A 15,417-nucleotide genomic window follows, 5' to 3' on the forward strand; every position below is an offset into this window, starting at 1 on the left:
CAGAGAGGAGGAACTAATAAAACAGGAGAGGGTGCCAGACAGAGAGATGGAGAAAAACAAAGATTAGTGATGGGCCACAGGGCTGAAGGAGGAATTAAAAAAGGGAACACTGAAGTGGACAAGAAAGACTGAGAAATACCAAAACCATTGATGATCTAAAGGGGAGAGAGAGGGGAAATAAAGAATAGGGACTGGGAGCCAGACAGAGAGAGAATGATAAAGACAAAAGTGGGCTATGGGACAGTGAGGGAAGAAGTTAAAACATAGGGACAGGGACCTGGAACAAGAGAATCTGAGAAAGTAAAAGTGTATCAAGAATACAGGGCAGAGAAAGAGGAATTTAAAAATAGACACCGTGTCAGACAGGTGAGAGCAGTGGGAATTGTGAAGGGCTAAAGGGCAGACAGGGAGGAATTAGCAAGATTGGGATAGGAAGACAGACAGATAGATGGAGAAAGACAAAGTAGTGATGGGCTGTAGGGCAGAGACAGAGGATGAAAAAAAAGAGGGATGGGACAGAACAGAAGTGCAGAGAGGAAAAGAAAACGGAGAGGCAGAACAACAGAGAAAGAGGGGGACTTGGAGAATAAGAGAGGAAGAGGTGCAGGAAGCAAAAAAAAAAAAAAAAAAAGACAGCAGTGAGAGAAAGAGAAGGCAGGGGCAGGGAGGGACCAGGATGCAGAAGAGGGGTGACAGCCCCAGGGGTCCAGGACTCACTGCAGCTCCCGCTCTCAGAGCTGCTGGGATAATTGGACAGTTCAGACACGTCTGTCTCCCTCCCCTTCTCCCTTCCTCCTCTGTAGCTCTGGTCATTTGACTGTCTTCCACCTAAGAGAACAGACTGGTGTCTTACAGCTCTTGCATTATCAGGCTTCCTAGAAACACAGCCTCGCACACGCACACACTACATGGCTGTACTGTGCTTTTGGTTATGCGTACAGACCCTGCCGTGCACGTTGGTGATGGGATCTGCTGAGGACTACGCCAGCAGGGATCCTTCCTCACCTGGAGAGGCAGGCTGTCTCCTGTCTGCAGCTGCTGGCTGCATCCCCTTTATTTTATTCTTCGGCAGCTTTACCTTTCTCTGGCCTCTCCAGCTTCAGCTGCAGCAGCTCCTGTCCACAGCCACTAATCGCTCTGCCTGTCCCCGCTGCAGCAGCAGTGAATGCGGCAAACTCATGTGGGGAAAAAAGCTCCAGTGGGGGAAAAAGCCGGGGGGGGGAAAAACCGGGGGGGGGGGGGGGAAACTCGTGGGGAGACAGGAAACACGGACTGGGGTCAGGGGTAAAGACATGGACCCAGGTGGAGAGGGGGGGTGAAGGAGCAGGGAAGCCATGGAGCCCGGGCTGGGGAAGGGAGGGGACGGGACACAGACCTGGGGGGGGGTGTGGGGAGACACAGACAGGGGCCGTGTGTATGGGTAGAAAGATGCATGGGGGCACATGTGTGGGGATGACCTACACCAGGAAGTCCACCCAGGATATCCACAGCAGAGAACTCACCTGGGATAACCCCCAACAGATAATCTGCTCCAGATAACTGACCCACACTGGATAATCCACAGCGACACCTCTGAAACTGCCCATGTTTCACTTCAAGATTTCCCCAAAGTGAGGGTTTTTTTGCTTTTACATATTTAAAAAATTGGGGTTTTTTGCTCCTTCCATACATTCAATCTGGGGGGGTTTTATTGCTTTTCCACAACACAAAAACTCATGATTTTTGCTTTTGTGCATGAAAATGGGGGGTTTTTTGCTTTCCAGCTGAACATATCGAGGCAGATTTGTCACTCCTGGGACTCCCAAACTGTTGGGTTTTTTTCGCATTGCAGACCCAGATTTGGGGGGTTTGGTGTATTTTTGTGCCATGGCCCTGGCTCCCGCTATGTGTGCCTGGCTTCACAGGGGAAGGGCCCTGTTTGCGGGAATGGGCCCAAAATCAGAATGGAAAAAGGGGGAAAAGGAGAAGGGGCAGCTTTTGAAAGCACTTTTCTATCTTCAATAGAGAGATTTTTAGAGGGGGGGGTCAAGGTTTTAAGTCTTTTCTATAAACAGGGCTTCTTTACATTTTAAAAACTTTATATATCATAGACATTTCCACTTATGTATCTGCTTACACATATATATTCCCTAAATATATCTATGTTATATATATATTATCTATTTCCACTTATAATGACATATTTACATATATATCTATCTTTTGACATGTATATAGTATCTGCATAGACATATATTATCTCTATTTACACTTATGATATATTTTGACAGTTACATGTATGTAGACTTAGATACCTATTTACAATTATATCTGCTTGGACTTAGATATCTATTTACACTTATATATAATCTCTATTTATAAATATTATTTATAATCTCTAGATTACATATAATATCTATTTAGACTTACTGTGTAACACATATTAAATGTGGATAGCTCTATCCAGACTTTTTTCTATTTTAAATTCCTTCATATATAAAATACACCTTTTTTTTGGTTTAGTGTCCTTTCTTTTTTATTTTATATATACACAGGAGCAATAGCTGAACAATGCCAGAGGTCTTGTTCCCATCTAGGAATACCATCTAGATCCCAACTGCAGCCTGCCATTAAACTAAAAAACAAAACAAAACAAAACAAAAACAAACCACAAAACCACCCTAACACTAAGCCCTGCACATTCAAGCCTTAACAGCTTGGATACCCGATCTGCTCGACAACCACTCAAGCAGCCTCTCCCAGAAGGCTCCAGCCACCCCCTCAGCACCTACAAATCACTATGGAAATGACCACCCTTGCCTGCTGCAGACAGCTACTTGACCTGAAATGCACCGCACGGTCAGCGCCTCAACAGTCATAGATGCAGATCAAGGTTAAGCAGAGGCTCTCATTGCCATTCCTCCCGTAGCCCCACCATTGCTACGCCCCCCAGGCAGAGGAGCCGCTACCTGGACACACACAAACACCACAAATGCTGCAACACAGAGATGAGAGAAAACTCTCAGCAAGAAAAATGACTCCCAGATTGCAGACGCTGTCAGGCAGCAAGACCTACTGGGCTGCAAGCACAAGATGAGGAGGCCCTAAGGCGGCCCCAGAGAAAGTCAAACGTCACGATCCATGACAAGATGTTATGGTCAAAACTGAGATGACAGATGTGCAAGAAGCATGGCTCTAAGACCTAAGAACACAAGGACGTGGGAAAGAAGGCCCAGAAAAAGGGCTCTGTGTAAAACAAACGGCTTGAGAGTGGAGCTGACAACAGACTGGAATGCCACCATGGAAGAGACAGTGAAAGACACCAGAAACTTTCGAGACACAAGACCGATCCATGCTTTGAGCTTGTAACACAAGTGAAGCAGCCCTTGATTGGCGCTATGCTGCTGAGTCGACGTGTGCAAGACCCTAGGGATGGCTAGCTACATGCCCACCGGGCACAAAGAACAACAGGAACATCATGAATTCATAAAAGTACGGCATAGAACACAGGAGACAGACTATACAAACTACACAACAGAGACAGAGGCAGGAACTGCCCTGCCCATCAGATGCACATATTTTGTGGAAAGGAATGTGGACCCTCTCTCTGCCCAAAGATGTCCTGTTCCAAACTGCCCTCTCCACTGCACTGAATGTAAAACCCCTTCCTGCCACCCCATGCGTGGATAGTGTTGGCACCTCAACTTAGCTTTGAGCGGGCTGGGAATCGGAATCCATCCTCGACAAAGACCACCCAAGCTAACTAGGATGTCACTGCAATCGCACGGTTCCTCTTCCTCATCTGCAGACAGAGTGCTGGTCAGTTGATTTCATGCCAGTCGACACCGATGACAGCCTCCTCGGAAGCACCGTGGCATTCTGCTCACCTGCTCTGCTCCCAGATTAACAATGGATGTTGCAGCCAACATCATGAGATGAAACAGGCTATACGCATCTGGATCTGGCTTAGTGTGTGGGCCTGCAGCAGAGCCCGGAGTCAGTGGGAAGACAGCCAACGCTGTACGTATCCAACAATCCAAAGAATGTGTCGATCTTGCAATTTTTTGCAAGAGACTGTAGTAAGAATTACACTGCCCTAAAGAACATCCCTCTTACAGCGCAGGGCAAAGATGTAACAGGCAGTATCTCCGTAGTATTTTAAAACCTGACAGTGGTTCACAAAGAGTATTATGAAAAATAACGTTACAAACAGAAAAGAGACCAGTAATCTCAGTAAGATCTCTAAGTCAGTATAACTTTCCCAATTATACTGTTCGCTAGAGTAATTCACTAGACTATTTCCTTTTCAACATCAGTTTGAGAGGTGTACACTCTCCTATTTCCCAGTCCATATTTGACCTTGAGGGAAACGGTCTGCTTTGTACCATTCCCCGCTTCTGGCTCAGGGCTAGTTCCCGTCGCGACAATGTACTTCTTTTACAATGTGCCACACGTATCCAGGCTTTCGTTCCTTCCACGTTCTCTGCCATCTGTGAGGTTAACAGTACTTGAAATGGACCTTTCCATTGACGTGTAAGAGGATTCTTCCTCTGGTGTTGTTTCACATGTACCCAGCCTCCGGCTTCCAGAGTGACATCGCTCCAGATACGGATGGGCCAACAAGGCTTCTTTCATCTGCAAATGAGATTCTGCTGTAACTTTCATTAATGTTTGACAATAGGTTACTGTAACAGTAACAGCAAGACCTGGGAGTCGATACCAATCTCCTTAGTCAGCCAGTAATTATTTGATAGGGACTTAAGTTACTGCTGCCAATACCCTCTGCCTTCATACCCTCCCCGTATCTCTGTTGTCAACTGGGATGGCTCCGGCCCTGCTCAATCCCACCGCTGTCAGGAAACACCCTCTGCACCAAACCGGGGACACCACGCGGCTCCTGGCGACTCACGGGGCTGGGTGTGAGCAGCACATGGTGGCAAGGAACAGACACGCGAAGGCTTTGTCATGGGGTGAGAAGACACTGGCACCTGACATAGAGTTCCAGGTGTGCCACAGAGCGTCACATACGGGATTGCAAACCTGGCAGAGAACTACACGTCCCAGCCTGCACTAGAAGCTAATGTGACATGCCACAGGCCGCGGCATTCTCAAGAGTTCTGACCCTGTGGGGACACCATTCCCCCCCACCGCAGAGCCCAGAGTCCCCAACATGGCCACAGAGGGCTCTACCACGACCGCTCTGGTTCCGGCATGACACGTCATGCCCACCTTCATCCCCAGAACCTCTCCATGACTGCACTGCCACCCCCCCCACACGCCGTGGCCTTCCCTGGGACCCACTCTTCGCGCACAGCCCCCCACACCACCCCCCGAGCTGACCCAGAGCCTTCCCCACCCTTCAGGGTCCTTCCGCTGCATGCCAAACCCCGACTCCCCAGTCACATGCCACCCACATCCCCACCTCCCCCCCACCCACCGGACGCTTTTCCCTGAGCCTCATGCGTGTGTGCCACTTTTGTGGGGGCAGGATGGGACAGGTAACGGGACACAGAAATAAAGACAGAAAAGACAGGGGGAGGAAGCAGGGCAGAGGGACCACGAGAGGAAAAACAGATAGGGAGCAGGACAGAGATGGAGGAAGAAGCAGGAGGCACAAAGAGAGAGAAAAAGACAGGAAGAAGGACAGAGTGAGAAAAAGAAGGGACGGGAAGCAGGACAGGGTGACAGATGAGAAAAAAGGAGAAGGAGCAGGAAAAAACTAGAGGGGGGGAAGGACAGAGAACAGAGAAAGAGAGGGACAGGGAGGCAGACAAAGAAGCGGAGAACAAAAAAACAGTAACACACAGCAGGACAGACATATGGAGCATGAAAAAATAAAGATGGGGAGCAGGAGAGAGAAATAGAGGGAGAAAGATGATGGAAGCAGGAGAGTAGCTGCAGAAGGAAAAACTGATGCTGATGCGGACTGGGATGGGGCAGGAGGAGAGAGAGAGAGAGATGGGACATAGAGATGGAGAGAGAAACCAAAGAAAGGGAACAGGAGAAAAGGTTTGAAAACAGAGAGAAGGTATGCAGGACAGCACAAAGAGGCAGAGAAAGAAAAACTGCAGGGCTCCAACAGAGGAAGAGCAAAAAGGTCCAAGAAGCTGGACAGACAACAAGGAGGGGCGGAAGGGGTAGGAGGGCTGGTAAGGGGACAGCCAGCTGGACAGGGGATACAGCAATTAACAATGAGACAGGCAGCGGGGCAGAGAAAGCTGGAAAAGATAGGGACAAGAAGATGGACAGAATGACAAAAAGAAAAAAGGGACACAGAGCAGGATAAAGACGAAGAAAGAAGCAGAAGGAACAAAGGAATAGTGAGAGAGAAAGGAAGAAGGACAGACTAAGAGAGACAGAAAGGGACAGGGACCGTGACAGAGAAAGAAGAAAAGACTTACAGGAAGCAGGATTGTCAGAAAAAGGGATCAGGATAGAGTAACAGAAAAAAACAGGGCTAGGGAACAGGACAGAAATGGATTTAAAAAACAGCAATGTGCAGCAGGATAGAGTAAGAAAAAAATAGGGATACAGAGCAGAGCAGAGGGATATAGCAAGAAACAATGGGAGTGGAAGCAGTACCAAGCGATGGAGAGAACAGAAAAAGAAATGGGGGCGAAGGGAAAGAACAAGAAGAACAGAGAGAAAAAGAGGGACAGGGACTAGGACACTGGGACAGAAAAAGAGGCACTCTGAACAGGACAGAGACAGAGAAAATAAAAATACTGATAGGAAGCAGGGTAGAATGATATTGAAAGAGAGGGACAGGCAGAGGAACAGAGGAATAGCAAAAAAGAAGGACAAGACAAATATAAAAAAAGCTGAAGGACAGGCAGCCAGAAAATGAAATACAAAAAAAAAGAGAGGGACAGTGAACAGGACAGGCAGTGGAGAGATGGCAGCAGCAGGCAGGCAGGGAGAACGACAGAGAATTGGAGCAGGGGGGGAAGGACAGGGGCACAGAACAGCACAGACAGAGACAGAAAAAGAGGGACGGGGAGCAGGGAAAGAAAAATAGGGACAGGGAGAAGGACAGAGAGGTGGGGAGACAGAAAGAGCAACAGGGACCAGGACTGAGGGATAAAGAGAGGGACAGGGAGCTGGGCACAAGAATAGAGAGAACAGGAGTATGGGTAAGTGGAAAAAACTATAGAGAGGGAAAGAGAGAGGGTCAGGGAGACAGACAGAGGGACAGGGAGCCAGGCATACAGACGAAAAGAGAACAAAAGAGGAATGAAGGACAGTGCAACAGAGAGACGGAGGCAGGGAAAAGCAAAGACAGGCAGGGACCTGGGAGGGGTGGGGGATGCAGAGAGGGCAGGGAGGAACCGGGACGAGGAAGAAGGGGGACACATGCCCAAGGGCCTGGGACTCACCGCAGCTCCCGCTTTTGGCACCATCTGGAGAAACATACAGTTCAGACACTTCTCTCTCTCCATCTCGCTCTCTCCCCCCTTCCTCTTCTGTACCTCCGGTTACTCAACTGTCATCCATCTAAGAGAGTACAGGCAGTGTCTTACAGCTCTTTAAATGCGAGGGTTCATAGATACACAGCATCTCACTCACACACGCGCAATACATGGACGTACTGTATATATTTGGATACATATACAGACCCTGCGTTATACATTAGTGATGTAATCTGCCGAGATCTATTAATTAGGAGCATTCCTCACTCAAAGAGGCAGGGTTTCTGTATTCTGCAGATAGAGGCAGCTTCCAGTTGGATCTGCTTTGCTTCATTCTTCAGCTGGTTCGCCTTTTTCTGTTCTCTTCAGCTTCAGCCACAGCAACTAGTCCTAAAAGACAAATATTAGGCCCTTCCCTTTTCACCCACCCTGCTACAATAACAAAGCAAGCCAGGGACGACGCGAGCAAACCTAAGCCTGACGCAGTCAACGACACCCCCAGAGGAGGATCGGGCAACTTAGTCCTCGGGGCCGCCCCAAGAGACACCCCCGAGCCTGCGACCGCCGAAAGGTCTCCCTCGCCACACCGCTGGTCCCGGCCCTCGCCCGCCGCCGAAAGGAAGGGCGCCGCCATGCTGCTCCCCGCCACCGCGCATGCGCCGTCCGCCGCGCGGGAGGGGCTGGAGGCCGCTCCCGGGACAATGCGCATGCGCGAGCGCCGTGCTCCTGCTCCTCCTACCAGTCAACTGGAGGCAGCGGGGAGGGCGGCAGCGCTGCCGCGCACGCGCAACCCGCACGCTGCGTCACCGCCCTTCGCCAAGCGGCAGCAGCGGCGAGCGCTCGGCAGCAGCTCGCCTGCCCGGCGGCGGCCGTACCGCATTCGCGTCATAAGGCGGCGCAGTACCGCATTTGCGTCATAAGGCCGGCCGCCAGGCCCGCAGTACCGACTGCCGGGACACAGGGGTGGCGGCAGCGAAGGCGGCGGCTCGATCGAGTTGCCGCGGCGCGGGCCCCCCGCAAAAAAGCTACAAAGCGACGGCAGGAAACTGCGCCTCCCGCGCGGACAGCGGCTGGAAGAAAACCTGCGCGTCGCCGCCAGCCCCAAAAACGAACGTCGCCGCCCGGAAGGCCGCTCCCGGCAGACTCCCGCTCCCGGCTTGCTCCGCCGGCCGACGGCTCCCAGAGGCCGCGTTCTCCGCGTCCTGACGCCTCGATCCCCCCTTTCCCGTGCCCCTGCCAGCGGCAGGCCGCAGTGTTTCATTCACCCTCTTACCCACAGCCCCACATCCGTCTCCCAGCCCCTCACGGCCCTTCTGCCGCTCAGAACGCGCGCATTACGGCAGTCAGACATCTCAAGCCACGGGAACCGTGTGGGAGACGAGCCCCCCCGCCCCAGGCAGCAAGGCCAGCGCCTTGGCCCGACACCACTTCTTTCCCTGCAGGATGAGCCCTTCCTGGAACAAACGCACAGCCACCGCCTCTCTGGCCTGCCTTGACTTTGCAGCTGGAACTGTAGGCCCTGCAACAAAGCGAGGACAAGAAACAAAGGAAAGCAGGGCAGGCTAAGGGAGAAGAAAATACCAAAGCAGGCACTAATGAGGGAGAGGGCAGGGCTCTCCCCGCTCCGCTAGGGTGCCCCGAGAAGCTGTAACTGACCCTCCCAGGGTACTGCCGCGTATCCAGGGCCAGCCAAAGGTTTCGGCACCACTCACGCCTTCTGGGGCTGATGTCGCCGTGTCGGGAATCCCTTGCCTTCTAGAAGCACCATGAAGGCTACAGTCATTGCTGTGGTCTTACAGACTGTAAACCCGTGTATCTGCATCTGGCAAAAAGGGCTGCTGAGAGATGACAGTGTTACAAAAGAGGGCTACAAATCACAGCTACCTCCCTGAACATCTAGAAAGCCAAAGCCCAGCTCACCGCACTCCAGCAGGTATGAAGTCAGACTCAGGGTCAGGTTTTGATTTCCATGTGGTTTAATAAGTTAACAGGTTCAGCCATTACACAGCAATGGAATTCTTCTTCAACATTTACAAAGGTGCAAAAACTTCATTCATTTAGTCCGAATTAAGTAATTTTATTCTCATCTCTTAAATAGCTACAGTTCCTATTTTTTTTTCCTCTAAACAATCTGGGGTTAAAATAATCCACCCAGAGAGAAGGCATCAAAGTACAAAAGAGCACGCACAAGGAGGGGTGCTAATTCAAATTCAGCGTGGGTATTTGGTCCGTTACCTGTACGAGCAGGGAAAGGTGGTATGGATCAGTCATGCCTGTAGAAGGAGCTGTGATATCGCAAGTACACAAAGACCTTTTCCAGAAGTTTGACCACCACTGGGATTGTTACTCTACCATGACACCCACCGTGACGTAGGGGGAGGGAGAAAAGAACAATGCAAAAGATCCCAAACACGCAAATGACGCCACCCAGCATTCAAGCATCTCACCAGCTACCCAGAAATGACTCCTCTGCGGGTTTAGCAAACAATGAACCGAGAGAAACCATCACAGGGAGGAAGCTGCATCACTAAAGACAAAAAAGCAGAACGAAAACATTTCTAAGAGTATGTTTTGCTGTGCACCTGCTTCTAGTCTAGAAACAGTGCATGCCTGTGGCCCTTTTATATTGGTTTGAAGAAGTTTTCATTACGCTCTCCTCCACTGAACTGTTTTCCAACTAGCTCTCTACCCAGTAGTCTCCCCTCGCTCTCCCCCACTTCAGCCAATCTGCCTAAAACCCCATCCTTAACTACATAAGCAGCGTGAGGGTGCTTGCAGGGGCACAAGCTGGACTTGCTTGCTCAAGTCTGCCCCTGCGGAGGTCCATGTAAGAATATTTTGTGGATGCCACAGAAGCTAGTAAGGCTGCTCTCCTGACCCACCAGTCGGCTCTGTTGTCCTCAGTCACTTTGCAGCGTGACCACTACAGGCATTCACAGGGCATGCAAACACATGTGCATGCACGCAATCCCTCTGCCCTCAAATACATGTGGCCTTCGAGCACCCTGTCCAAGTATCGGGCCTCAGTCAGACATCCATCATGCTACAGCCTACAGCACCCCCAAAACAGAGGCTTTGCGGTTCCCTCCATTTCTTCCCATGCCCGTTTTCTCTCGCCTCAAGAGGATACCCTTCATGGGCTGACACTGAGGGCTTTTTCAACAGGGAGGCTCTTAAACAGCCTTATCAAAACACAGGGAGAGGATGTATCCAGACAGAAATATACTTACAAGCAGACTTAGAGCTAGAGAAATCTATTTTCTTTGGAGAAGTAAAAATACATGGCATAGGTAAGTTCTAGTAACTCTGTTCAGCCAAAATAGGAAAAAAACCCAAAACCAAACAAACCCCCCCCCAAACCCAAACAAACCCAAAACCCAAAAAAAAAACAACAAAACCCAACCCAAACCCAAAATGTATACTTTGGCTTCATTTACCAGTCACTGTTTCTACTTCTGTAGCTGGCAGCAGAACACAGCATTTGGAACGCAGGCCCTCATAAGCAGGTTGAACTCCTTCAGAAGCCTCCATGCATTCAAGCTTGCTGCTCTGCCGCTCCTCTTCCCCCATATATTCGGTCGAGGACCGATTTCACAAGGTGCAAATATTGAGCCTACCCTGAGACAGCAATCTGGCAACTGCAGATCATTTAAGTCCAAAAAGTTCAATGGTGGCCTGCACCGCACACTGGGGTTGCTCCGTGGTCCCAGGCATTATGAAATGCCACAGACCCCGCAAGGGCACCGAGGTGAGGGCATGGGTATCCAGAAGAAGTTAAACAGGGATTTCAAATAGCATTTCTTCTGTCATAAAGCCAGAAGCACAAGCAGGTATTAAATACAAAAGAGATTTCTTTAAGCAGCAGTTCTATGGGGGGAAACTTCCCTGGAACTGTCTTTATAGTTTCTGGAGGCCAAAGACCTACGCGACTTTCCCTTTCCTTCCGAGGAGATTAGGATAGAAGAATCGTTTCTCACAGCAATAATCACACCTCCCCCACAAAGCGGATTCATTACCATTCTTAGCTTCGTGAAGCTGGGAGTCACCTGTGCTCGCATAGCTGGGACTAACAAAACCAGCCGCCTGCTACTTGGGGGATGAAAACAACTGTGCGTGTGGGAAAGGAAGCCATGTATGGATACAAAGAGAAAGGATCAACACGTTAATTGGGAGTGTATCAGAACTAAAAAACTCCCAGTGCACACAGCTGAGCCATTCCCCCCACCCCTCTGTCCCTCAAAGAGTCGTCTACCCAAACACTCTGAAAAACATTCTGCACTTACTGAGAACATTTAGAAGAAGATAAAAGGTTACGATCAGTCCTACACTATATGACTTTGAGAAGAAATGAAATGGCAGAAAGTACATCTCTGCTAGCAAACACAAGCGGGTGCAGGAATTAATGTTTGGGGATGCGCTCTGTCAGCACTTCACAATATCCTTTTCCTTTGCTATCTGTCTAACCAGACACAAACTTTCATAGCAATTTACTGCCCCTGATAAAAAGCACTGCCAAAAATTCAAGGGAAGATAGATACCAACTGCCATGCATCCCATGTGCCGTTTGTTCCACAGGCTGCAGTGCAGGCGATTCCCAGATGAGACTTCTGCCAGGTCAAAGCTCAAAATCAAAAGCAGTACCTCCGCTGCAATTCATCAATAGCCCGGAGCCAACAAACCGGGAACAAATTCAGGAAAGCCCATGGACGTGTGGCAGGAATTGCCCATTTAACACGGCCAGAAAGGGATCCTTGGTCCCCAGGGCCAGTGAGGAATGCAAGTTTTGGTTTTACTCCTAGCTTTCCTATCGCCTCCTTCCTCTGAGCCAGGCTGAAATATTCTGATTGAAATCTAGTATGTGTTTGTCAGACATGAACCTCGCTCGCCTTTTCCGCCTCTGGACTACAGCAACAAGGACAACGCTTGCTAGCCCTTGCAGACCTCCTCATGTACACGAGCCCCAGACTCACGCTGTGGAAGCACGGGTGGGAGCCTCAGGCGTTTGCCTCCAGCTGCTCTGCACCGAGACAGCTTGAGCTGCTCTTACTGTGTAGAGAAAAGAATACAGGACTATTAAACGAGACTTGTGGAAGGTGATAAACCCACAACTGAAGAGCTGCTGGCTCTTCTCAAAGTTCCTTTCCATTCAAACCAGCATTTCTGATGGAAGGTTTCACAGCCATCCCACTAGAGAAGAGGTGCTGTCTGGGCTCAGCCAGCACTTCTCATTCAAAGCAACTGTGCTGGTTTTGGCTGGGGTAGAGTTAATTTTCTTCACAGTAGCTAGTATGAGGCTATGTTTTGGATTTGTGCTGAAAACAATGTTGATAATACAGGGATGTTTTAGTTATTGCTGAGCAGTGCTTACACAGCATCAAGGCCTTTTTTGCTTCTCACCCCACCCCACCAGCGAGTAGGCTGGGGGTGCACACAAAACTGGGAGAGGACAGCTGATCCCAACTGACCCAAGGGATATTCCAGACCATATGACATCATGCTCAGCATATAAACCTGGGGGAAGGAGAAGGAAAGGGGGATGTTCGGAGGGATGGCATTTGTCTTCCCGAGTAACCCTTACGCATGATGGAGCCCTGTTTTCCTGGAGATAGCTGAACACCTGCCTGCCAATGGGAAGGAGCAAATGAATTCCTTGTTTTGCTTCAGTTGTGCACATGGCTTTTGCTTTACCTATTAAACCATCTTTATCTCAGCCCACAAGTTTTCTCATTTTTACTCTTCCAATTCTCTCCCCCATCCCACTGGAGGGAGTGAGTGAGCAGCCATGTGGTGCTTAGTTGCCAGCTGGGGTTAAACCACAACAGCAACCTTGACATTGTATTAAAAAAGAATAAACAAAAACTGAAAACAGGGCATCAAGTACTGTTAGCGACAGAGGCAGAGTCACAGCAGGGATGGTGCAAGAGAGAATGCCAAACTGGAACCAAACCCCAAGGCTCTGGGAGCAAGGCCATGCCTGCAAAGGACAGCGCCGCATCAGATGCCGCACCAACCCAACAAAGGAAGGCTATATCAAACCGGTGACCGGATTGTTAGAGGCGAGCCACAGATTGCCAACTTCCAACAGTGCTGCAGCAGGAACCGGTCACTTCCATCAAGGAAAATGATTTTCAGCGAGAAATGGCTAGTGCTCTGACATCTGCAGCGCACGGAGCTGCAAACAAAGCCACAGAACCGTGCAGATGAGGAAAGAAACAAAGGATAAAAGACATGAAAGAGCTCGGGGATGACGAAAAGACTCCCGGACCAAAACAAACAGATGGAGAAGAGATTCCTGGTCAGCCAGCTGGACCAGTCCAATTTCTCACAAATGCCCAACCTCGCAGGGAATCAGCAGGAAAAACAGGAAATAGAGTCCCTCCTGCTAGCACACACTGGCATTTTCAATCCAAGCCCTGGGTGACTCTGGCCTTCGCTACCGCCAGACACTTTCAAGAGATGCCCCAAAATTCCCAGCTGCAAATCCTTCCACAGCAGCATACCAAACACATTCCAGTCTTTGGAAATGGCACACGACAGCCATATCTGTAAGCCAGGATTTGTCCTTCTGAAGATCACATGTTGTTTTATGTGCACCATCAAGAGAACAACTGCTTTTTCAGTTGGTCACATCCTGTGCAAAGCGGGGCAACAGCCCCCACCTCAGGAGGTACTGTAATAGGAGGGCAGAGCTAGCGAATCCAGTCAGGCCCAGACGACTGCTCTTCAGTGAGGTTTTTCCTCCCCTTTGCCCCATCTCCTTAATTCTACAACTCACAGGAGAGCAGGAGTTTCCATTGAAACCAGGCGCGCTGACAGGGCATGAGTGTTTCTCCAAAGAGCATCATTACGCTATCCGAACTGGGCCTCTGGGGTTATTCACAATGCGTGCGCATCAGGAGACTGGAAAGTGGTTCGCCTGGAAGAGCGGTCTCCTCCTGTGCAAGGAGTTGATTTTCCCCTGCATACCTCTCCCTCGGCAAATACCCGCTGTGGAAATGCCCACTGCTTGAACATGGTGGATCGGGTTTGCTAGAAGAAAGGAAATACCAGATGCAATCAAGAAAGGCTCCTTCTAGAAGCTACAGGAAACCGTTTCATCAAGTGAAAACATGTAAACTCTTGCCTCTTTCCGTCACATGGATTCAGGCTCCACATCGCTTCAGGCTCCATGTCAGACTGCCCTTTCGCTAGCATCACCACGTTTCTCGCCATCCATCCCCAGCACAGCACCGGTCCTTGGCGCAAGAACTGCAAGAGGCCAGGTGCTCCGCAGGTCCAGAAGACAGCCTGATGCCCCATCGGCAATGCCCCCCAGGGAAACAGTTCCGCTCGTACAATGGCTGGTGCGCACATGCAGCAGGGGCCCTTCCCCGTTCAAGAACATGGATGTGGAAGGAGAGCTGCATCACAGCATGGCAGCACCGACAGCACCGACCAGACATTCTTGCAAGGGCCTGGGCTTCTACAAAAACTCGCACAGTGGTTAAAACTTCCTTCTTTGAGATTCCTTCCTTCATCAGCATAGCACAGAAAGCAGGCATCCGTCAGCGCTGTCCAACCCAGAGACTGTTCCAATGGCAGAGCCAGGTGGAGAACCGCAGCTTGTTCTCCTGCCAGCTCACCGCCCAGGAACGCATTGCCCCACACCATGCCTCAGTCAGGTTAGCAGAAGCAACGAGAGCATTTAGACGGCCAGTGACCGTGTCATTCTCTCTCACTGGAAGAGCCAAGTGAGGCTACAGCCCACACTTCTTGGCAACATAGCTAACCCAGTAGTTTCTCGATCTTTAACTCTGATGGTCGCCACCTGAGAGCCATGCCCCACCCCTTTCCAGGACACACCAGCGATGCCAGACAGCTACACAGACAGAGTTGCTTCTGCAGCTCCCAGGACCCCCGCTGGGATTAGCACGCCACCTGGATTTTTCTGGGAGAGCACGGTGGGGTACGACAGTCGGAGAAGGATAAGCCAAGGCAGACGAGCAGCCTAAGCCCCAGGTTCGCCACCTCCACTCCCCAAATAGCATAA

At 50.2% G+C, this 15,417-nt stretch overlaps 1 protein-coding gene and 1 long non-coding RNA gene across 6 annotated transcripts in view; both read right to left on the minus strand.

Moving 5' to 3' along the window:
• LOC104836361 overlaps positions 1 to 1,145 on the minus strand; it is a 9,343-nt gene extending 8,198 nt beyond the window's left edge. Inside the window, exons 1-2 of one of the 2 annotated variants that reach the window (XR_774838.1) lie at positions 1,006 to 1,145; positions 718 to 828 (exon numbers count right to left, since the gene is read on the minus strand). This is a non-coding gene — a long non-coding RNA (uncharacterized LOC104836361). Of the gene's footprint in view, positions 1 to 717 lie in introns of both variants that reach the window. The other variant, XR_774837.1, reaches the window with a different exon arrangement.
• Positions 1,146 to 2,149: 1,004 nt separating this feature from the next.
• The window catches only part of C2CD2L (C2CD2-like), a 33,588-nt gene continuing 20,320 nt past the window's right edge, over positions 2,150 to 15,417 (minus strand). The window contains exons 15-17 of one of the 4 annotated variants that reach the window (XM_010574927.1): positions 7,656 to 7,777; positions 7,356 to 7,473; positions 2,150 to 4,614 (exon numbers count right to left, since the gene is read on the minus strand). In XM_010574927.1, coding sequence (XP_010573229.1) covers positions 7,773 to 7,777 — 5 coding nt within the window. In that variant the 3' untranslated portion in view covers positions 2,150 to 4,614; positions 7,356 to 7,473; positions 7,656 to 7,772. The other 3 variants (XM_010574926.1, XM_010574924.1, XM_010574925.1) reach the window with 3 other exon arrangements.

Source organism: Haliaeetus leucocephalus, unplaced genomic scaffold, assembly GCF_000737465.1.
Source record: "Haliaeetus leucocephalus isolate CR32 unplaced genomic scaffold, Haliaeetus_leucocephalus-4.0 Scaffold450, whole genome shotgun sequence".
Lineage (NCBI taxonomy): Eukaryota > Metazoa > Chordata > Aves > Accipitriformes > Accipitridae > Haliaeetus > Haliaeetus leucocephalus.